Raw genomic sequence first — 25275 nt, 5'->3', positions numbered from 1 at the left:
CACCACAACATTGCAATAAAATGCAATAAGAGGCGATCAAAACATTGTATCTACCCCAAAATGGTATCAATAAAACGTCAGCTCAGGGCACAAAAAAATAAACCATCACCCAGCCCCAGATCACGAAAAATTCAGACGCTACCGATCTTGGAAAATGTCTTTTTTTTTTTACAAATTTTGGATATTTTTTCAACAGTTAAATAAAAAAGAACCTATACATGTTTGGTGTCTACAAACTCGTAATGAGCTGGAGAATCATAATGTCAGGTCAGTTTTAGCATTTATTAAACATAGTAAAAACAAACCCAAAAAAACAATTGTGCAATTGCACTTTTTTTTGCAATTTCACGGCACTTGGAATTTTTTTTCCCATTTCCCAGTACACTATATCGTAAAATCAATAGTGTCGTTCAAAAGCACAACTCCTCTTCACATGGCCATATTGACAGAAAAATAAAGTTATGGCTCTGGGAAGAAGGGGAGCAAAAAACAAAAACGGAAGATCCCAAGGTCGTGAAGGGGTTAATAGACTTACATTTGCCTAATTAGCTTCAACATAGAGGATGAAGCATATGTTAAAAGCTGCTAAGTCTCCAGTGGTGGAGCACTGAGGTCCCAGCGGTCTTCATGGAGCGGGGACGGGGGACCTTCTTAAACACACTCACAGTATATAAGTGGAATATATTGGCAATATATTATACACTGCTTACTGCCTGGGAGTTGCACAAAGTTTGTAACTTTTAGGCCTCATGGTGAAGGCCACTTCTGGAGTGAGGTCCAAGTCATCCGTACTCATTCCTGGAGGAGGTGTGAATGTGAACTTCTGCAGCAATCCAGTGATGAAAATAAATAGCTCCATTCTGGCAAGGCTTTCTCCAGCACACACCCTGCGCCCTGTGTATACAGAAAATAGTCACCTTATGGGGTTTTAATTAATACTAAAAAAAACACAACAGAACTGCTTCAACCACTATGCTGACATTACTTTACACAGAGTTATTATTGAGTTCAATGTACAATCAGTATGCAGAAAGGGGATTTGTAGAACTGTAACAGAAAAAAAGAGTTTTGACTGCTAAAAAAATATATTAAGAAATAAGCCAGCACAGACTTTTGGACCTAAATATGACATGGTGTCCAAAGAAGCACTGAGCAAGACTATCATTCCATGTAAAGGGGGCACTACAGAGCCCTGTTCTCAAGATTGGAGATGGTCCTAACATTTATCAAGATCATCAACATAGTCTATAATCCTCTATGAAGATAAAATGTGCTAATGTGCAATGGGTGTAAGCAGAAGAACTGTTTTTTTCTAGAGGTGGAGCAGGAGAACTTTTTTTTCTAGAATGTAAAAACTGGCCATTGTTCACTCTGAGGGTCTAAGCAAATTTAATCTTCGGGTGCCAGCAGCGATCATGTGGAAGAACACCTTAAAGGGAATCCGTCAGCAGGTTTTTGTTACGTAATCTAACAGCAGCATGATGTATGGGTAGAGACCCTGATTTCAGAAATGTATCACTTATTTTAGTGGTTGCAGCAGCAGTTCTGATAAAGTTACAATTTTCTCTGCTGCAGATCTAGCAGTGCTCTAAATGCTGAGCCCTGTATAACCCCGCCCACACTACTGATTGGCTGCTTTCTGTGTACTCTGTATATTGACAGAAAGCTACTAATCAGTGGTTGGACTTGGTTGGACCAAGAGGCATGAGACACCTAGTCCTCTAGTGATAACCTCCTGTTGAAAAAACACTGATTATTATTATTGAAATATCACACAGCCTTGCAAGTGATATATCACTGGAAACAGAATCTCAGCCCCTAAATCATGCTGCTTTCAGATTACAAAGCAAAAACTTGCTGACAGATTTTCTTTAAACGGGAATCTTCAGGCACTGGGTCGTGGCAAATTAATACAGCTGTGCTGTAAAGGCTGTCAAACAATGAATAGTAAAGTCTATGTCAGGAATCAGCAACCGTCAGCACTAACAACATGTCCATACTGCCACCTGACAGCTCGTGGATGTCAGGGAATGTTCCAAGTCCTAGTTTCACAATAGCTGGAGTCCCCCAGGTGGCTGATCCCCGGTCTATGCTTTAATTCAATGTACTTAGTGCAGTGCTTTATCTAAATTATTACATGGAACAAATATCTTGAAGCCATATTTGCTAAAAGTGTTTTACCCTATTAAAACAAAAATTCCTATTGACTTTAGTGGTGATAGTAATAAATGAGTACAATCTACTCACCTTTGGAGAATGCAAAGAAGGCATCATTCTTCAAAAACTTTCCATCAGCATCCAAGAAATGATTGGGGTTAAACTGTCTGGGAGTCGCCCATTGGGTTTCATCATAGTGAACAGATATGAAGAGTGGAATCACTATTGTTCCCTAATATATGTATAAAGACAGACGTGTTACATGTGCCAAAGCTTTACAGATATTACAAGTATATGTACTTATAGATTGCAAGCTCTTACGAGCAGGGTCGTCATCATTTTTGCTGTAATTATTGTACTATCTTTAGCTATGTTACTTATGACTGTTGTATATGAACCTCTGAATTGTAAAGCGCTGCGGAATATGTTGGCGCTATATAAATAAATAAAGATTATTATTATATCACATGTATAATGGGGTGCTTACCATCTCTACACCCTTTATCACCAAGGACTCAGTCCCTCCCTCAATATTGAACATAAAAACACTATTTTGGGGGAATTCAGGTAAAATCTGCTCTTTTGGCTTCATCACTAGGATACCCTATACTACACACATGCAGTGGCATACCACCAATAGCGGCAGACCATGCATCTGCTATGGGGCCCGTCAGTTGTCACCCCCCCCCCCACATTGTACTTTCAACTGTATCGGCATCCTGGTTGCGGGTCATTATACTGCTTGCATGTCTCTGTGGGGGGGAGCATTATACTGTTTACAGGGCTATGTCGAGGTCCATTTTACTGTTTGGAAGGCTATAAGGGGACTGTTATACTGTTTGGAGGGCTATAAGGGGACTGTTATACTGTTTGGAGGGTTGTGTGGAGACCGTTATACTGTTTGGAGGGCTATAAGGGGACTGTTCTACTGTTTGGAGGGCTGTGTGGAGACCATTATACTGTTTGGAGGGATATAAGGGGACTGTTATACTGTTTGGAGGGCTGTGTGGAGACCGTTATACTCCATGAGCAAAGATTTATGCAAACATTGAATATGTTGTGCAGTGTAAATAGGTGACGTTACATCTTGTGCTGATAATAAAAGTGTAAGAGATGTAGAGAGTACCGAGTATAATATGGTATAGAATAGTGCCATCAAGGGCATCACATTGCGATGAACAATTTATAATTTTGGTTACGTATTTGTAACACGTTTTTATGGTGTTTTGCAACATTTATATTTACTATCAAATAAAGAATTACCTTCGGGATAAAATAGTCTCTGAAATGGACATCGGTGGATGTTGAATGTGGGAAATACGGGAAGATGTTTCCTAACCGCTGAATTTCATGGACTACGGCCAAGCAGTATGGAAGGACTTTCTGGTCATCCCATCTTGGAGGACGTTCAAGCCCAATCACATTTTCACTTTCATCTTGAACTTTCTCTGAAAAATACAAAAATAAATGTGATATTCCTTTTATCCATTGATTTATCCGGAAATATGCATGCCATGTCCTGTGGGAAATTATGGGATGTTCAACTTATCCTGATCATGTAATGATTTCACAGGTAAATGGTTTGTTATGGATAAAGTCCAATCTCTCAGATCGTGTATCTTGTAATCTACAGAACGAACTACCCAAGAGCATGGGGAAATTCTAATGCCCACCCCTCTTCCCCCAAAAAAAGAATATTCGGTGGGCACAGAAGAGCATAGCTCACAACTTTGCAGCCCTTACAGAGTAAATTTCCTCCTATTGAAGTGTGGCGCCCCTGCGGGTTCAGTGGCCACAGAGGTACTGCATCTCACCCAGAGGTGTGGTATCTCACTCTCAGGTAAGGATGGAGTACTGCCCGGGACCCAACCACTTGCATACATTACACTCCACTTCAGAGGGCAGGGCGAGATTGCTCCTAAGGGAGAGCACAGTCCCTGGTCCCTGGCTGGAGGGCGGAACCTTGTAGTGGGTGTGGGTAGAGGAAAAGGTACAGGGGAGCACTTCAGGAGTAGTATAAAAAGGGCAGCCATCTTGGGTGTGGTGAGAACAGAACAGAGCAGAGAACAGAGAGGAGGACAGTGAGAGGAGCAGGAGCTCTGCAGGAGCTCTGCTCAGGAGGAGTGGGCCTGAGTGAGAGAGGCCCAGGAGGTGAGACTGAGGAGAGGAGCTGGAAGGAAGGCTCCAGAAAGAAAGAGGGGATCCTAGGGGTACGGGAAATGCTTGAGGCCATCCGTACGCTTGTATCTACCAGGACGTGGAGGGATCAAGCCGCAGAGGGGACCGGCCCCTAACTAGTGGGAATTGCAATATTCAGCTAGAAACCGAAGGCTTCTACATTTCCAGGGTGTAGTTGCCACAGACGCAATTAATCGCCAAAAAGGTAGCCACACAGGATCCAGGGAACTCCAGGTTGCCCGCCAAGATCTGAGGTTACTGGCTTGGGACACTGTTTGCGAGGCGCAGGGCAGGAGGGTGAGAGCCAGCGCAGGAAGATGACTGAGAAAGGCACACAGAAAGGGGTCCTGTTAAGTGCTCTTGAATTACCTGAGCGATTGCTGAACCCCTCCTGTGGTGAACGCAGGACGACTTGGGTGGTTATAATCTGCAGTTGTAACCAGGAGCAACATGATAATCGTGAGTAAACCCTGAAGACTGCACCCCACTGTCCCTGTGAATTATTGCTGCGCCATCATCCCTTGCACTAAACTGCACAACAACATCTACCTCATCTATAATCATCACAGCAACGCCCTGGAGTTTAGCTCTACCTGTGGAGAGCGGAACCAACTCTGCTGCATTACCAACAGCTCCAGAGATCTGCACCGCAGAGGTGGCTCCATATAGCCGCATACCACAGGTGGCGTCACGAACATTAAACATAAAAACTATAATCCTTTTCTATCAATCCCCTTTTATTGACCACCCTGGGTCACGGACCGGGTCACCGCCACTGTGACATCTTCCCTAGCAACGACCGGCCCGTCTACCGAGTACCCCACCGCCCAGGGGGTGAGTCAGAAGCCCTAGATTCCTTTTTCATTGCCCCCATAAAGTATGATGCCAGTGAATTCCTACACAGCACCCTCTAGATGCACAATATGATGACCCTACTGTACCCACCCAGGAAAGTATGGTGACCCCGAACCCAGCCCTCCGTACTATATGATTGCTACCACACAACCCTCCAAACAGTACAACGGACCCCACACAACCCTCCAAACAGTATAACGGCCCCACATAGCCCTCCAAACAGTATAACGGCACCCACACAACCCTCCAAACAGTATAACAGCCCCCATACAACCCTCCAAACAGTATAACGGCCCCATACAACCCTCCAAACAGTATAATGGCCCCCACACAACCCTCCAATCAGTATAACGGCCCCACATAGCCCTCCAAACAGAGAGAAACCAAAAACAAGAAAAATACCCAAATAACTGGAAGTAAATGGATAGATCGCACAGTGCAAAAATAATAATAAATAAAAAAGGGTATTTAGTTAACATAATTTTGATCAAAATAATGTAAAAGCCATCCCGCAACGTCACGGCAACCCTTATGGGACAGTCCTAACTCTAATATTAAAAACCTTACCATTTGTCAAGTGACATACATATGGACAAGGGCAGAGAGACTGGATCCCTAGTGTAAGCATAAGCCTGAGGCAGAATGAGCGTCTCAGCTCAGACAAAGGGCGACCACACCCTTTTATATGCACTAAAGCATACTGAACTGCAAAGAAAAAACCTGGTGGTCTCAACTGAAACGTAAATTGATGTGCATGCAAAATGTAAATGCATGTTCACACAAAGCCATTAAACAGAGAGAAACCAAAAACAAGAAAAATACCCAAATAACTGGAAGTAAATGGATAGATCGCACAGTGCAAAAATAATAATAAATAATAAAGGGTATTTAGTTAACATAATTTTGATCAAAATAATATAAAAGCCATCTCGCCACGTCACGGCAACCCTTATGGGACAGTCCTAACTGTAATATTTAAAACCTTACCATTTGTCAAGTGACATACATATGGACAAGGGCAGAGAGACTGGATCCCTAGTGTAAGCATAAGCCTGAGGCAGAATGAGCGTCTCAGCTTAGACAAAGGGCGGTCACACCCTTTTATATGCACTAAAGCATACTGAACTGCAAAGAAAAAACCTGGAGGTCTGAACTGAAACGTAAATTGATGTGCATGCAAAATGTAAATGCATGTTCACACAAGGCCATTAAACAGAGAGAAACCAAAAACAAGAAAAATACCCAAATAACTGGAAGTAAATAGATAGATCGCACAGTGCAAAAATAATAATAAATAATAAAGGGTATTTAGTTAACATAATTTTGATCAAAATAATATAAAAGCTATCCCGCAACGTCACGGCAACCCTTATGGGACAGTCCTAACTGTAATATTAAAAACCTTACCATTTGTCAAGTGACATACATATGGACAAGGGCAGAGAGACTGGATCCCTAGTGTAAGCATAAGCCTGAGGCAGAATGAGCGTCTCAGCTCAGACAAAGGGCGGCCACACCCTTTTATATGCACTAAAGCATACTGAACTGCAAAGAAAAAACCTGGAGGTCTGAACTGAAACGTAAATTGATGTGCATGCAAAATGTAAATGCATGTTCACACAAGGCCATTAAACAGAGAGAAACCAAAAACAAGAAAAATACCCAAATAACTGGAAGTAAATGGATAGCCCTCCAAACAGTATAACGGCCTCCACACAACCCTACAAACAGTGTAAAGGCCCCACACAACCCTCCAAACAGAAAAACGGCCCCCAAACAGCCCTCCAAACAGTATAACGTCCCCACATAGCCCTCCAACAGTATAACAGCCCCCACACAACGTTCCAAACAGTGTAATGGCCCCCACACAACCCTCCAAACAGTATAACGGCCCTCATACAACCCTCCAAACAGTATAACGGCCATCACACAACCCTCCAAACAGTATAACGGCCCCACATAGCCCTCCAAACAGTATAACAGCCCCACACAACCCTCCAAACAGTAAAATGCCCCCCAAACAGCTCTCCAAACAGTATAACATCCCCATATAGCTCTCCAAACAGTATAACGACCCCACATAGCCCTCCAAGCAGTATAACGGCCCCCATACAACCCACCAAAACAGTAAAATGGCACCCACACAGCCCTCCAAACAGTATAAAGCCCCCACACAACACTCCAAACAGTATAACGGCCCCCAAACAGCCCCTCCAAACAGTAAAACGGCCCCCACACAAACCTCCAATTAGTATAACTGCCCTACACAACCCTCCAAACCGTATAACAGCTCCACACAGCCCTCCAAACAGTAAAATGGCCCCCACACAGCCCTCCAAACAGTAAAACGGCCCCACATAGCCCTACAAACAGTATAACGGCTCAACACAGCCCTCCAAACAGTAAAATGGCTCCCAAACAACCCTCCAAACATTATAACAGCCCCACACAACCCTCCAAACAGTATAACGGACCCACACAACCCTCCAAACAGTATAACGGCCCCCACACAACCCTCCAAACAGTAAAATGGACCCCAAACAGCCCTCCAAACTGTATAATGTCACCACATAGCCCTCCAAACAGTACAACGGCCCCACACAGCCCTCCAAACAGTAAAATGGCCCCCACACAGCCCTCCAAATAGTACATCGGCTCCACACAGCCCTCCAAACAGTAAAACGGCCCCCACATAGCCCTCCAAATCTTAGCGTATCTTCTGCAGCCGTGCTGTGAAGTCATCGCGACTGCTGCGCTGAGTCTTCAGACTCAGAGGGAGAATGATGGAGGAGGGAGCGTCAGCTGATGGCTCCCTCCTCCATCATTGCTTTGAACTGTATCTGCAACCAGGATGCCAATACAGTTGAAACTGTGATGCCGGGCCCCCAAGACTCACGGGCCCCATAGCGGCCTCCTGGTCTTTCGCCATTGGCCGTACGCCACTGCCCAAGAGACAGTTGTATCCCGAAGGGAGCATTTATTTTAGGAAGAACAGTCCTAACTTTGCATTATGCAGAGGGATAGATCAGCATTACAATCGAAGACGCTACATCTTCCTCTGGGTAAACTCATCTTATGGTACTGTTGAAAACATTCCTGAAAGGGTTTCTCTACCACTTTGATATTAATCACCTATCAGGCACCCCGATCCGGCCGGCAGAGCCCGGATATAAACAGGTTACAGAAGCAGAACAACACTGCTTAGTGGCCGCTGCCTAGTACTGCAGATCAATTCTGTACATAGTTTACATCTGGCCTTTTTCAGAGCTCCATTTTTTATTCCTTTAAAATCTGCTATGTGTTTCCAGAGTTTGGCCTTTTTATTTAGTGTAATTTTTTTTTATTTTTATGATCTTTACTAAGGGGGTGTGTCTCATAGGATTCCCTGGGGGCTTGTCTTTAGGCTGCTCTATGTGAGCTATGCCCCGTTAGTAAGGACCATAAACATTAGCACTAAACAAAAAGGCCCATATCTCTGAAACAGTATAGCGGATTTAAAAACAAAACAAAAAAAGAAGTAAAAAACGGAATACTCAGGGGAGCAGCGGGAATAAAAAAAAATGGCAAAAATTGGTCACTTTTCATCTGAAGACAAAACTTCTTTAACTACTGAAGTTAGATGGGACTAATCTGCAGTTGGAGGTCTGGAAGGATGGAGGATGCCAAATGGAGGGCACCAAGTAGAGTGACTATACATAACAAATGTATAATCACTATTTAATGCCATGGTAGAGGGTCGCTTTAACAGCATCAAGGTGTCCATATTTTTCATCATTCTAGTTATGTAAGCCCCGTTACATTGTAGTGACCCATCAACACAGAAGTAAACAATACATTTCTACGGAATCACATGGTATTATGGTAATACAAAACATGTTTAAAATATTTCTAAACTTTTAAAAATTGAATTAATTGGAATTACCTTTGTGTATTTACAACTTACTCTGTATATCAGGATATTTCATCATGAACAGAATACCCCACTGTATCGTAGATGACGTAGTCTCTGTCCCACCAAACATGAGATCAAATGCCGAAGCCAATAAGTTCTTTTCTGTAAACATTTTTTCTTTCTTATCTTCTACTGTTTCCTAAAAAAGACACGAAGACATGAAAAAGTGATTTTAATCTTCTTGTTTTTACAGGCCACTAAATAGGATCACACAGGGGAACCTACTGCTCAGACTGGCCCACAGGGGAACAGGAGAATCCTCCGGTAGACCCCTGTGAAGGACTGCTGATGAGCAGTGCTATTGAACTTGACGTATTTGCAGAAAAAGGTATCATCTGATCATTCAGAAAAACAAGCTAGACAAATTAATATTACTTGGAAGCGAAAGTAAATTTGCATACTAGGGTCAGGTCATTTTTGCATGTAGCTGAACAGTGGGCGCCAAGAGTCAATGTTATTGGTGGGCCTTTGCCAGCCCAGTCCGACACTGCCCTCGAGCCTCATGGAAGAACTTCATTTTGCCTCATTGGGTGCTCATCCCAGCAACATTCAGACCAGGGAGGTCTGCGTCAAAGAAGGAGTGATCGAAGAGTTAAAGGGGTATTCCCATCGCCAAGATCCTATCCCAATATGTAGTAGGTATAATAATAATATTATCAAATACCTCCAATTAGAAATGTACTATAGTTTTTCTGATTCGCTACGTTGCTTACCCCATGTGCAGGGCAGTGCAGGACCTTAGGCATCCATGGTTACGACCACTGATATAGTGACAGTTAGTTAGCTACTTGCTAGTGGTCGTAACCATGGATACCTTAGGTCCTGCAATGCCCTGCACATGGGGTAAGCGACGTAGCGCATCATAAAATCTATACTACATTTCTAATTGAAGATATTTGCTAATATTATTATTATTACACCTACTACATATTGGGATAGGATCTTGGAGATGGGAATACCCCTTTAAGTCAGCATTACCAGATAATTTGCAAAAACTTCCAGCAGTCGGCTGTTTGTGTTTTCTTTTTCGCCCAATAAGGGTAAGTTGTAGTAATGCTGCAGAAACATTACAAAAATTAAGTTTAGGGCTTTTATGCAATATGACAAGATGTTTCCACTTCGGAGTGTTGAAGTCGTGTACCATCTAGTGTCTTAAAGCTATAATTACATTTTTTTCTACAATAAAAAACAGGCTATATCACTGATAGTACAACTAAAAAAAGGGAAACTTGTCACCCACAAAAAACGCTATATACAGTTGAAACCAGAAGTTTACATACACTATATAAAAAGACACATATACATGTTTTTCTCAATATCTGACATGAAATCAGAATAAACCTTTCCCGTTTTAGGTCAGTAAGGATTACCATACTTTTTAATATTTGCCAAATGGCAGAATAATGAGAGAGAGAAAATGTTTTAAGGCATTTTTATTACTTACTGCAAAGTCAAAAGTTAACATACACTAAGATTACTATGCCTTTAAACAATTCTGGACTGCCCATATGATGATGTCATGGGTTTGGAAGCTTCTGATAGGATTTTTGGCAACATCTAAGTTAATTAGAGACACACCCGTGGATGTATTTTAATGCACACCTGAAACCAGGGGTGGATTAAGAGTAGCAAGGGCCCTGGGCAGTTTAGAAGGCGCGGGCCCCCCCCCCACACACACCTGATGTATCACGTGACATGTCCATGATCCCCTGTGATAGATCATGTGATAGTTCACGTGAAATTAATTTGGCACAATATTAATTATAATATTTTTTTTTAGGCTGTGTGCCCACTATGCGTTTTTTAAGCATTTCCGCAGCGGCAATTCCGCTGCAGAAACGCTTAAAAAACGCTTAGTAGAAGGTCTGCCATGTTCCCCAATGATAATCCGCATGTGCTGTGCACATGCTGCGGAAATTTCCGCTGCGGATTATCATTGCCGAAAAATCCGCAGACTACCAATTATTTTGCGGAAGCGCAGCGCTTTTGCCGCCATTGACTTGCATTGGAACGCATGGAATCCGCATCACTGCATCTGTACATGCAGAATCCATGCGTTTCAATGTGCTGATGGTACCCGGGTTTGGAGAAGAGGAGACTCTCCTCCGCACCCGGGTACCATAGAACCTGTAAAAAAAGAATAAAATAAAAAATAAATATTATACTTACCTTCTGATAGCCCCCAGTGACTTTATTTGATGCGTCCTGGCTTGCCAGCAGCTCGCGATGGTCTGAAAAGGACCTGCCGTGACGTCATTTAGTCATGTGACAGGTCACGCGACCACTGACGTCGGCAGGACATCAGAAGGTAATTATATATTTATTTTTTACCATTCTTTTACGGTCACACTATATAAATCCATGCCGGTTGCATGGATTTATATAGTGTGACCAAGTTATCAAGCACTTTCCAAGTGATGCTAAAATCGCTTGGAAAGCGCTTGTCAAGCCGCATGCGGAAATGCATGTGAAGAACTCTTCACATCTGCAAGTCGCTGGCAGGAAAAACGCATGTACAATCCGCATGTACAATCCGCATGCGATTTTCTGCCAGGGAGATGCAGAAACGCTCAAAAAAAATCTGGAGCATTTCTGCATCGTGGGCACATAGCCTTACATTAATTGTATGACTCAATATTGAGCACACGTAGCCATCTATACACAGCAGGAGGCCGCACGTAGCCATCTATACACAGCAGGAGGCCGCACGTAGCCATCTATACACAGCAGGAGGCCACACGTAGCCATCTATACACAGCGGGAGGCCGCACGTAGCCATCTATACACAGCGGGAGGCCGCACGGAGCCATCTATACACAGCGGGAGGCCACTCGGAGCCATCTATACACAGTGGGAGGCCGCACAGCGCCATCTATACACAGCGGGAGGCCGCACGGCGCCATCTATACACAGCGGGAGGCCGCACGGCGTCTTCTATACACAGCGGGAGGCCGCACGGCGCCATCTACACAAAGCGGGAGGCCGCACGGTGCCATCTATTCACAGCGGGAGGCCGCACGGCGCTATCTATACACAGCGGGAGGCCGCACGGCACCAACTATACACAGCGGAAGGCGGCACGGCGGCATCTATACACAGCGGGAGGCCACACGGCGCCATCTATACACAGCGGGAGGATGTGCGTAGCCATCTATAAACAGCGGGAGGCCGCACGGCGCCATCTATATACAGCAGGGGGCCGCAGGGTGCCATCTATACACAGCGGGAAGCCGCACGATGCCATCTATACACAGCAGGGGGCTGCATGGCGCTATCTATACACTGCAGGGGGCCGCACAGCACCATCTATACACAGCGGGAGGCCGCACGGCGCCATCTATACACAGCGGGAGGCCATACGGCGCCATCTATACACAGCGGGAGGCCGCACGGCGTCATCTATACAAAGCGGGAGGCCGCACGGCGCCCCCCCCCAGAGACAGCAGGAGGCCGCACGGCGCCATCTATACTCAGCAGGAGGCTGCACGCAGTCACGCACGCAGTCACGCACACACACAAACATATACAGACATATACAGACACGCATAAACACATTTGAAACACAAAAATACATAAAAACAGACATCACACAATGATATCTGCCTGCGCACACATACACACATACATACATACACTCACACTCACTCACACAGACACACACACACTCACCATCCTCCGGCTCGGCTCCAGTCCTCATGCTCTTTTCCGGTGCAGCAGTGCAGGCCGGGCGTGCACTGTGTGACGTCACAGCTAGGAGACACGGCCACGCACAGGGCCATGTCTCTTAGCAGTGACGCGGCCGGGCCAGCACAGGGAAGTTAACTGCTGCAGTGCTGGCCCGGCCGAAGAAGAAGCAGCGGCAGTGCGCCGCTGCTGGGGGAGAGGTCCGGGGCCCCCCCCGCCACTGTCTGCTGGTATCTGCCGTGGCGCTGCACATATAATGAGGGCAATCTGGCCATAGACACCCCGGAGCCCCGGGCAGTAGCCCAGATTGCCCTCATTATAATCCGCCTATGCCTGAAACACACTGCTTCTTTATGTAGAATCATGGGAAAGTCTAAAGAAATCAGCCAAGATATCAGGAAGAGCCTTACCCTTTCATCCTTTTGCACGAACGCTTCAGTGTACATCCTGAAAGAATCTTCACATTGAACTTCTTTCGCTTCCTGAATGAGAACCTTCAAAATTTCCTTTAGTTGATTAATCCTGTTCAGAACAAATCCAGGTTCTTTGACAAAATATTTCAAGATCGGGAAGACATTATACAACTGAAGAGGAAACATACAATTAATGACATTCTGAGCAGGTATCTTTAGTCCATGTCACAAAAAGAGATGCTGAAAGTGGGTACATATTTGGTTTAACATCAGCTATATGGTAATATACAGTAAAATTACTGCTTGCACTAATAGGGTTTGTTCACACATTGCATTTTTTCATCATAGGAAAAAAAACGCAGCGTTTTACAGTACCTGGAATTCAATTTCTGAAACCTCATGTACATGTTACTTATTTTTTACTTGCAAAAACTTAGCGTTTTTTCTGTCAACACTCTGGGGTGCACACACCCATACTGTCACTGTCACAATCTCCCAAAAGTTTTAGCAAGTTGTTTTGGGTGTTTACTTTGTATATGACACAAGCAATTTTTCCAACAAATGCTAACAAATGGATAATGTAATTTATGAGTCACTATATAAAAATTCCAGTGGATTAGAAGTTTACATACACCATGTTGACTGTGACCATAAATAACTTGGAGAATTCCAGAAAACTGAATTTAGAATCTTCTGAACTTTACCTTTGCATTTTGAGTACCAGCAGTGACAACAAGCAAAAGGCCAGAAAAAGCCATACAGCTGACAAATACTATTGAGATCTCTGCTACTGGAAGTGGAAAGGAAGAACAAAGACAAAACAATTTAAATAATAAAAATATGGGAGGAAGAGAAACCAATCACAAACTAAAATGTTTTTATACAAATGCACAAAGCATGGGCAACAAACAAGGAGAATTGGAACTACTAATGCAGGAAAAGGAATATGATGTCATTGGAATCACTGAAACTTGGTGGGACGATACACATGATTGGAATAAAAGGCTAAAAGGATACAACTTATTTGCAAGAAACTTGATAAACGAGGAGGAGGTGTTGCATTGTATGTTAGAAAAGCGTATATCTGCACAGAGATGGAAGCTTCAGAGACTGGGAGTACTGTGGAAACTGTTTGGGTAAGAATACAAGGAGAGAACAACGGAAAGGACACCATTGTAGGCATTTACTACAGGCCACCTGGGCAAGCTGAAGATATGGATGAACTCTTTATGTATCAAATGACCAAGTTCTCCAAAAAATATGACGTAGTGGTCATGGGGGATTTCAACTATCCAGACATTTGTTGGGAATCTCTCTCAAGTAAAACTAACAGGTCAAGCAAATTCTTATCCTCTCTTGCTGACAACTTTATCTTCCAAAAGGTAGGGGAGAAAACAAGGGGATCTGCTACTTTGGATCTAATCCTTATAAACAGGGAGGAAATGGTTGAGGAGGTAAAGGTGGCTGGGACCCTAGGAGGCAGCGATCATGCTATTATAGAATTTTGGATAACTAGAGGAGGAAGACATGTGAAGACTCAAACTTCAAGGTTAGATTTTAGAAAGGCAGATTTTAAGAGACTCAGAAAGAGAATAGGAGGGATCCAATGGCTGGATGTCCTTAAGGACAAAAATGTCCAGGAAGGATGGGAAATTTTTAAAAATGAGATTCTCAAAGCACAATCGTTAACAATCCCGAAAAGTAGGAAGAATGGGAAGCATTTAAGGAAACCAGGATGGATGAACACAGAACTTAAACACATGCTAAAAAGAAAGAAAGAAATGTTTATTAAATGGAAAGAGGGAGGCATATCTAAAGAAGATTATAATGCAGTCTGCAAATCCTGCAGGGCACGTATCAGGTTAGCTAAAGCTGACAATGAATTAAGGCTTGCAAGAGATGTCAAAAGCAATAAAAAAGGATTTTGGGGGTATGTCAAAAGTAAAAGAAAAGTCAAAGATGCTATAGGATTTTTACAGGATGAAAATGGAGAAATGGTAAGAGAGGATGTTGAGAAGGCCGAACTTTTTAATTCCTATTTTGCATCTGTTTTCTCTCAGAAAGAAAATGTAACATCAACTGATCTTCACTGTCCTTTTAAAGGAATAGAGGAATCCAAGTTATCTGTAAACAGAAAGATTGTGAGGGAATATTTAGCTAACATAAATGAGTTCAAGTCACCAGGTCCAGATGAATTACACCCCAGAGTACTGAAGGAGATCGTAGAAGAAATTTTAGAACCACTCTCCATAATCTTTGAAAATTCTTGGAGAACAGGAGAAGTCCCAGAAGACTGGAGAAGAGCAAATGTTGTTCCTATCTTCAAAAAGGGGAAGAAGGTGGACCCAGGGAACTATAGGCCGGTGAGTCTGACTTCTATACCAGGAAAGATCTTTGAACAAATTATTAAACAACATGTATGTAAGTACATGGATAAGAATGAAGTGATTAACCAGAGTCAGCATGGGTTTGTAACTAACAAGTCATGTCAGACTAACTTAATTTCCTTCTATGACAGAATCACTGACTGGGTGGATCAGGGAAATGCTGTAGATATAGTATATCTTGACTTCAGCAAAGCATTTGACAAAGTATCTCACATCATCCTTATTGAAAAAATGACCAAGTATGCAATGGACCAGGCAACTGTTAGGTGGATTCATAACTGGCTTAGTGATCGGACTCAAAGGGTGGTTGTAAATGGCTTCACATCCAGCTGGATGAATGTCTCAAGTGGGGTACCACAGGGCTCCGTCCTGGGACCTGTATTGTTCAACATCTTTATCAATGATTTAGATGAAGGAATTGAGGGTAAACTGATTAAATTTGCTGATGACACAAAGCTAGGAGGGATAGCTAATACTAGAGAAGAGAGAGAGAGGATTCAAAAAGACCTAAATAAACTGGAGCAGTGGGCAGCAACCAACAGAATGGTTTTTAACAGGGAAAAATGCAAAGTACTACATCTGGGCAATAAAAATGAAAAAAGCATATACAGAATGGGAGGAATAGAGCTAAGCAACAGTACATGTGAAAAAGACTTAGGTATACTAATAGATCATAGACTGAACATGAGTCAACAGTGTGATGCAGCAGCAAAAAAGGCAAATACAATTCTGGGATGTATTAACAGAAGCATACAGTCTAGATCACGTGAAGTCATTATCGGTCTTTACTCCTCTTTGGTCAGACCTCATCTGGAATACTGTGTACAGTTTTGGGCACCACATTTTAAAAAAGACATAGACAAACTGGAGCAAGTTCAGAGAAGAGCGACCAGAATGGTGACTGGTCTGCAAACCATGTCCTATGAGGAACGGTTGCAGGATTTGGGAATGTTTAGCTTGCAAAAAAGAAGACTGAGAGGAGACTTAATAGCTGTCTACAAATATGTCAAGGGCTGTCACATTGTAGAAGGATCATCTTTATTCTCATTTGCACAAGGAAAGACTAGAAGCAATGGGATGAAACTAAATGGGAGGAGACACAGATTAGATATTAGAAAAAACTTTTTGACAGTTAGGGTGATTAATGAGTGGAACAGGCTGCCACGAGAGGTGGTGAGTTCCCCTTCAATGGACGTCTTCAAACAGAGGCTGGACAGACATCTGTCTGAGATGATCTAGTGAATCCTGCTTTGAGCAGGGGGTTGGACCAGATGACCCAGGAGGTCCCTTCCAACTCTACCATTCTATGATTCTATGATTCTATGATTCATCCATGATGGTTATCATCTTCTGGAATATTGCGTCATCATAGTCGAATCGTCTCCCAAACAAAATCCCAAAAGTTATGTTTGGGGCGGCAAGATAGAGCACTCTCTTATCAAATGGTTTACCTGGAAAGGCAAATAATGATTGATGCTTATTGTGGGGGCCGAACACTACAAACAGATGAAACCACATTCCTAACTACAGTCTATACTTATGGTTATGTATCATCAGCTTATTATTAAAGGTTTTTTTCTAAACCTGAAACACGATTTTCTAAACCCGAAATGGATTATTTTTAACTAATGTGCACATTGCATACAGTATATTTTTTATCTTATGCTATTAAAAGCTAAGTTTCAACCCCCCTCTTATTTCTTGGTGCTGAAGAATATCCTAATTGGACTTTTTTTGTAGCTACTTGACCTGGAAGCCAGACCAGTGCATACTCCATGCACCACACCTAAACCACAGACTGTCTATCCTCCGGGTGCTTTTACACTGCGTTCAGGCACCTGTTAAGTGGCTCCGTTGGGGCTTACGTCCGAACCCCCCCACCCCACAAAAGTGGATTTGGGCTTATGCACCTGTGGCACCCCAGAGGGTCTGGTTGCCACAGTGGTAGTAATACCATGTCTGGGAGCAAAACAGGAGTTTCCTGGTTAGGAACACATTTCATGCAACACCTCCTGCTCCAGATCAGAAATGGGAGGATCCTGCCCTTTATAACTGGATCTGGAGGCGGGGTTAGTTGAGTCTAGTGTCAGGAGTCAGATAGGACACAAAGGAGCAAGGAGCCAGGGACTGGAGCTGGAGTTAGCTCGTCCTGGCCAGTGTACACAGAGGACCGGACACCGGAGTCCGAGGCTGTGGGACCCTTCAGGCCCAGCAGCAGATACCGCAGGGCAGAGGATTGCAGGTCTCCTGGCCCACAGAAGCCCGGAGGCTCAGCCACATGAAAGGACCAGTACCGCCACAGAGGAGCGAGGAATCCACAAGGTCCGAGTCGCCAGCCATACGGGTGAGCACAGCACGTTACACTCAGGGACGTGGGCTACAACACGACTATAAGCGGAATAGAAAAAGAGTTTATTCAGAACGGCAGGCCTACAACTCCACCTGGCCAGGAGGATTCTAGGATTGCTCCCAGACTGACCAGGCCCTCATCCCTAGCAAGTACTCCCGTTGAGGCCTATATAATTGCCACCAGTAAAGACCCTGGGACTGCACTGCAACGACTCCGTGTTATCATTACTGATCCCGGCACCATCACCACCATCATCCATACCCGCTGCCCTGAAGCTCCACTCTTCCTGTGGGGAGTCACATCACCTTGCTGCACACACCATCAGCTTCAGCGGACTGCTCCGCAGCGGTGGTTCCCAATAATCACATCCCACAGGTGGCGTAGTCGGACTATACATAAACTACCCTGCTTTGACCGCCCTGGGTCACAGACCGGGTCGCCGCCACGGTGACTACAACCCCCAGCATCTACAAGACCCGGCTCCGGGTATCCCCACGGCCCAGGAGGCGCGTCAACTTTGGCGTAGTCGGCAGGATTGCGTGCCCGCTACCACCGGGTACTCCGCGTCTTCACAGACTGTGTCGCATACCGTGGTGAAGATTTCCCGCCATTTGTCGCCGGTTTCCCGCCATTGGCCGCCATTTCTTTATCACCGCGTGGGAAGAAGAGGGGCGTGATCGCTGGAAACGTGCAAAGTCCAAAGCCCTGCCCCACACACGGATGCAGCGCCAGGTCCTGAAAGGAGCCCCAGCGAGCGCTGACGTCAGAAGCAAGCGATGCCAGGTCCTCAAAGGAGACCATCGCCTGTGGAACTGCGGCCTACGGAGGAAAAGAGAAGGAAGGTAGGCCACGGTTCACTAGGGGGGAGGAAGACGCCGGATATGGAGGGAACTTCAACCACCGGCGCGGCCGCTGCCGTGGTAATGCCACTTTCCATGCCATATATACTAGGGGCGGCGTGGTTGCCCCAGTACTCAGGAGAGTCGCACACCCTGAGTGACTTCAAGGAGAGACTAAGCAGTTTATTTAAAGTGTATCCCCTGTCCGAAGAGCAGAAAGTGAGGATCCTCATAGGCCACTTGATTGGTGCAGCCCAGAGAGAAGTAAAATCCTGGTCAGCCAGAGAAAAAGGGACTGTAAAAGAGATATTGGCCCACCTAAAGGACACTTTTTGACACCCGCACTACAGCAGAGATAAAGTTGAAGTTTTATGGGTGCAAACAACGGGCACAGGACAGTGTACGGGACTATGCTTTAAACCTGCAGGAGGCGCTGAGGGCCATCAAACAGGTAGACCCTGACAGTGTGCGTGATGTTAACTGAGCAATTTATTGAGGGTTTACTGTCCAGCGCCCACCGAACCCAGCTGCGCATAATGGCTCTGCAAAACCCTGACTTGGACTTTGCTCAGTTTAAGGACAGGGCCATCCTGGTGCTACGAGAACCAGCACCAGGTGGCGCTACAGCTCACCGGCGTCCAGCTATCACCTACCACCAGGAGGTGGTACCCTTTTCCCCAGAGCCTGTAGGAGCTGATGTGACTCGCCCCCTGGGCCGTGGGGCACTCGGAACCGGGCAATAGGGAGACGATGGGGGTAGTAGTGGCGACCCGGTCCCGTGGCTCAGGGTGGTCAGACCAGTGGCAGCCTTTTAGATGTTTCAGATAATGTCCGACTACGCCACCCGTGGATTGCGGTTATTAGGAACCGCCTCTGCAAGGCAGTCCGCTGGGGCTGATGATGAATGCAGCTGGGATGGTGTGACTCCCCACGGGAAGAGTGCGGCCCCAGGGCAGTGTAGTGGATGATGGGAGTGATGGTGGTGAGAGTCCCAGTACCGGTAGTGCTGGAGGCGCGAAGGAGCACACAGACAACAAGTTACAGTCCAGGGTCTTTACTCACAGTTCATTTGTTCCGGGTCACTTCTGTACAGGTAGTGACCGCCCGAGCCGTGCTGCGTCCACCAGGTGTGGGGCTCGGTCAACTCCCAAGCAGTTCAGGAGCATGGCACAGGACCCCTTTTAATCCTTTCTCTGGCCTGCCTCACCAGTGGCCCACTTTTGTCCAGCTGCCGCGGACTTGTGCGGTTAAACGTGGGCCCCGTCCTCTGCTGTTCTATATGGTGCCTTCCTAGCTGGTTTGATGAGGTGTCGCACCAATAGATGATCACGACGACCGGTCTTTGGCTGAGGGTAATTTCTCCTCCACCAACTTGGGATCCGGTACCCTTAATCTGCCTGACCCTTCACCCTGGATTCTCGTGGGTTCTTAGGGTCCCTTCCACCTTCTTGTTCCTGAGCCCTTCTGTTTCTCTGTCTCTCCTTCTCTTTCTCTGTTCCTTTCTGTTCGTTTCTCGTGGAGCTGGGATGAGACTTAATCACAGCTCCCTTTCACCTCCTCTCTCTCTCTTCTCCGGCCTCTCTCTAGGCCCGCTCCTGAGTGGAGCTCCTACAGAGCCTCCACTCCCGGTCTTCTCCTCTGACTGAACGAACCTAGATCTAAGATGGTGCCCACCTTTTATACCTCCCTCTGACCATGAGCCCAGGTGACCAGCAACCAATGGGCTCCTATCTACGCTCAGGAACCAACCCCTATCTGCCCCTACAGCACTGGGTGTTCCACCCCCCTCCCCACTCCAGACAGGGACATAGTCGGTCGTGCCTGCACTTCTGTCTAGTGGGAGCACCGTTGAGCTGTCCCTCGGAAATGGGGTGTGTGTGCTGTATGCAGCTAACTGAGCCCTGGTCCATACTCCATCCTTACCTGGGAGTGGAATATCACACCTCTGGTCTGAGGTGCAATACCCCTGTAGCGGCCGAACCCTCGGGGCGCTACAGATGCACAGACTCTGGACAGTGCCCCGTCAACAGACCTGCACCATCAGGTCCAAGAGCTAACTAAAAGTGTAGCTGCGCTAACCAAAACTGTGCAGTCCTTGCAGGTGTATCCCAAAGGAAAGATCCAGCTGGCTTCCAGTCCGCAGGACGTCCCATGGCTCCGACAGAAGAGGATTCCACCATCCAGAGGGAGGAACAGCGACCGCTACGACCAGGACGGGCAACCCATCTGCCGCCGCTGCAACCAGCCAGGACATTATGCAAGGTACTGTCATTTAAACTAGCAAAACCTGGGGCAGAGGGCCAACCCCCAGGCATAAGACCACCAGGCCTATCAAGCTGGCGAGACAAATATGTGGGAGGATGACCGGTCCTACCTGTTGTGCTGGACGGCTTTCCAATGCGCGCGTTGCTGGACACTGGATCCCAGGTGACCACCATCCCCTACATTCTTTTCAAACGGTACTGGACTGACTCTGACATTACCCGCCGTCCAGATGAACATTTGAGCATTTATGCCAGCAATGGTCAACCCGTACCTCAGGTGGGGTTCAAAGAAGTGACCATAAAAGTTGGCAAAGTCGAACTGCCAGCACAAGGACTGATTATTGTCGACATTGATCGCCGAGAAAGTCATCCTATGATAACTTTAGGCACTAATGTCATTGAAAATTGTCTTGCAGAAATAATTGTCTTACTACAGCAGGTTGCGGAGACCGCCAGTTCCAGCCAGCAGCGGGTTCTACAAAGAGAGATCAGAGCCCTGATGAAAAGACAACAGGTAGAACTGTCTGGTGGTGAAATTGGCAGTGTCAGGATGAGTGACCCATTCCCTATTGCCATGTCCCCAAGAAGTGAAATGCTGATATGGTGCCGGGCAGCAATCGGTCTCCGGGGTAGAGATTACCAGGCCCTGGTAGAGCCTGTCTACTCCGACAGTAGGCCCACCATTTTGACAGCCAGGGGGGTGGTTGATGTCCGCCATGGGAGAGTGCCAGTCCGCATCCTGAACATTGGGGAAAAAGAAGTCCATTTGCCCCGGTATGCCACCCTAGCCAAACTATTCACCGTCAGTCACAATTCTATAAAGACAGTGTAACCCTTGCCTCCATCCAAACAGGCGGAGGATAATGGCTCCAAGGGACAGGTGGAGGACTATTGTCAGAAGCTGCATGTTGGCACTGACTCCACCCCTCAACACCAAAAACAAGGAGTATACCGGGTGGTCCAGGAGTATGAAAGGGTCTTCAGTAAACACCCACTCGACTTTGGGCAGGTAAAGGGGGTTCAACACCATATCCCCACGGGAGACCATCCACCCCTTAAAGAAAGGTACCGGCCTGTACCGCCAGCACACTACCAAAATGCCAAAGGGATGTTGCGAGAGATGAAGGAGGCTGAGGTAATAAGAGACAGTTGTAGCCCCTGGGCAGCTCCATTAGTTCTTGTAAAGAAAAAGGATGGCACAATGAGAATGTGTGTAGACTACAGGCAAATTAACCGCATAACTCATAAAGATGCATACCCGCTACCCAGGATAGAGGAGTCACTAGCTGCGTTAAAATCTGCTAATTATTTCTCTACTTTGGATCTTACTAGTGGGTATTGGCAGGTTCCTGTAGCAGAGGCGGATAAGGAAAAGACCGCATTCAGCACCCCGATGGGCCTCAGCGAGTTCAACTGCATGCCATTCGGGCTCTGCAACGGCCCAGGAACCTTCCAGCGGTTGATGGAGTGCTGTCTAGGACATAAGAATTTTGAGACAGTCCTCCTGTACCTGGATGACGTCATAGTATACTCCAAGACATATGAGGATCATCTGAAGCACCTGGCGGAAGTGTTTGAAGCCCTGGCTGGCTTTGGCCTGAAGGTGAAGCCGTCAAAGTGCCACCTGCTGAAGCCTAAAGTACAGTACTTAGGACATGTGGTAAGCGCTGACGGTGTAGCACCAGACCCCGACAAGATCACCATAATCAAGGACTAGCCGAGACCTTCCACCATCAAAGAAGTGCGGCAGTTCCTCGGGTTGGTAGGCTACTACCGAAGGTTTATACCAGGCTTCACCAAGATGGCGGCACCCATGCAGGACCTCCTGATAGGCCAGTCCAGAAAGTCCAAGAACCAGAAACCACCATTCAAATGGGACAAGCTGGAAGATGAGTCCTTCACCGGGCTGAAGATGGCTCTCACAGGAGACGAGGTCCTGGCCTACCCTGATTATGGACGGCTCTTCATCCTTCACATGGACGCGAGCAACGTGGGACTGGGAGCGGTGCTGTCCCAGATCCAACAAGGCAGAGAAAGGGTAATAGCCTACGCCAGAAGGAAGCTCCGGCCCACAGAAATAATCCCAGAAAACTGCAGCTCCTTCAAGTTGGAGTTCCTTGCCATCGTCTGGGCTGTGACTGAGCGCTTCAAACATTATCTCGCCTCGTCCAAATTCACTGTGTACACGGATAATAACCCGCTGACACACCTGGACACTGCAAAACTTGGTGCCCTGGAACAAAGATGGATGGCCCGACTGTCTAATTATGAATTCACCATCAAGTACCGGGCTGGGCACAAGAATGCAAACGCAGATGCGCTGTCCAGAATGCCTAACTTGCCAGACGGGGGAGAAGACCCAGAGGAGCTGGAAGAGATAGAGATCCCCGCGTTCCACCACCATGGGATAAAGCAGTGCTCCCATTGTGTGAAGAACAGGTGCTCTGCCAACAGAGAAGCCACGTTAAATCCATTGCCCCACCATGGATGGGCAGAAACACAAGACAGTGACCCGGCTGTTCGCCTAGTCAAAGAGTTGCTGACACAAGCGGACTCATACCCTGATTCAGATGCTCCAGAAGAGACCAAACAGCTGTGGAAAGAAAAAAGCAAGCTGTTCATCTATGAAAGGAAGCTGTGTCGAAGAATTGTCAACTACCGGACACATGAGCTGGTCTGGCAGGTGGTAGTCCCGAGGCGAGATGCGTCCATGGTCCTGGAAGCGTACCATGATTGATCGGGACATTTTGGATGGAAGAAGCTGGAAGTCCTGCTACGTGAATGGTTCTATTGGGTTGGCATGAGGAAAGCAGTCGAGAGGTGGTGTCGAGAATGCGGACCATGCAACCTGAGAAGAAAAGACCGTGACAGCCAGAGGGCTCCCTTGCAGCCCATCATCACCAAGCAGCCACTCGAACTGGTAGCCCTGGACCATGTGAAGCTATCCCCGAGCAGGTCAGGCTATGTCTACGCTCTCACCATCGTAGACCACTACTCCCGGTTCCTGGTAGTAGTGCCAGTCAAGGACCAAACGGCTCAGACAGCAGCCAGAGCTTTCCAGCAGCACTTCTGCCGCCCGCATGGTTACCCAGAATGTGTGCTAACTGACCAAGGTCCGGCCTTCGAAGCAGAAGTATTCCAGGAATTCTGCAACCTGTACAGCTGCAAGAAGATCAGGACAACGCCTTATCACCCCCAGACCAACGGGATGTGTGAAAAGATGAATCAGGTGGTGATAGACCTACTGAAGACGTTGCCCCTGGAGGAACGCAGCCTGTGGCCAGAAAGGTTGCCAGACCTGGTGGATCTCTACAACCACATCCCAGTGAATTCCACCAACTGCACACCAGCTTACCTGATGAGAGCGAGACCTGGTAAGCTGCCCATCGATCTGGATATGGGAGTTCTGACACCAGAGGACGCCTCACCGGATGCGGATTAGGACACTGAGCGGCAACAGCAATACCGTAAGGTACAAGAAAGTGTTGAAAGAAGTCTGTCCCAAGCAAGAGAAAGGCAAGAGAAGACTTACAATCAACATGCACCTGCTGTTCCCCTGTCACCTGGAGAGCAAGTCCTAAAGAGGAAGAGGCGACTCCACAAGTTGGATGACCAGTGGGAGGAAGAGCCGTACACCGTTCTACCCTCAAACCATGATAACACCAAGGTGTGCCTCATAAGTAAGGACGGAGGTGAGACAACAGCAACAGTTTCCAGAGACCACCTGAAGAAATGTCCCGAGCAGCTGCAACACGCTAAAGTAGACCAAGATATCCCTCAACGAGCAGAGGAAGTGGAAGAAATGGGCAGCACAGTACTCGGAGAATTTCCCCGGTCATGGACGCAAGTGAATAACGCCATTTTTGTGCCAGTCATTGCATTTCTCCAACCAGCCCCTCAAGAAGCTGCAGAAGTCCCAGTAGAGTTGGAAGAACCATTGGCCCCGGAGACAGAAGATTCCTCATCAGCAGACCAGGAGAATCTACCCTCTGCTAGTAGCGAACCTGCCGTACCCACGGTAAGCCAAAGGATCCGTAGGAAGCTGCCCAACCTACCAGTGACACCTCAAAATACCTGTCACGCAGTTCACGCTGAACCCGCCACACCAGAGGCAGATACAGGGGACCAAGGTAGAACCCAGACAGACAGTGTGTTACGTAGGTCTACCAGAATCACCAGAGGTCAGATCCCTGCTC

At 46.5% G+C, this 25275-nt stretch overlaps 1 protein-coding gene across 1 annotated transcript; it reads right to left on the bottom strand.

Moving 5' to 3' along the window:
• Positions 1 to 706: 706 nt before the first annotated feature.
• On the bottom strand, positions 707 to 23825 carry LOC141161352 (cytochrome P450 2W1-like). The gene is made up of 9 exons (XM_073646159.1): positions 23808 to 23825; positions 22469 to 22553; positions 16954 to 17077; positions 13944 to 13977; positions 13237 to 13410; positions 9134 to 9281; positions 3421 to 3605; positions 2248 to 2389; positions 707 to 894 (listed from the first exon to the last, which is right to left on the bottom strand). The coding sequence occupies exons 1-9, from the start codon at positions 23823 to 23825 to the stop codon at positions 707 to 709; spliced, it is 1098 nt and encodes a 365-aa protein (XP_073502260.1).
• Between the last annotated feature and the right edge of the window lie 1450 nt (positions 23826 to 25275).

Source organism: Phyllobates terribilis, unplaced genomic scaffold (genome assembly GCF_046119375.1).
Source record: "Phyllobates terribilis strain yellow unplaced genomic scaffold, ASM4611937v1 Scaffold_9__5_contigs__length_417890890, whole genome shotgun sequence".
Taxonomy (NCBI): domain Eukaryota; kingdom Metazoa; phylum Chordata; class Amphibia; order Anura; family Dendrobatidae; genus Phyllobates; species Phyllobates terribilis.
Note: the sequence above shows the minus strand (reverse complement) of the source record. Positions and strands in the feature narration are given on the sequence as shown.

Bases quoted from the DNA above. Each gene is read 5' to 3' on its own strand.
- LOC141161352 (XM_073646159.1), bottom strand. The intron at 9,282-13,236 runs GTAAGGCTCTTC...TGTCTTTTTTAG, and splicing joins TCGTGCAAAAGGATGAAAGG to GAAACAGTAGAAGATAAGAA. The intron at 895-2,247 runs GTGAGTAGATTG...CTGTATACACAG, and splicing joins CTTCTTTGCATTCTCCAAAG to GGCGCAGGGTGTGTGCTGGA.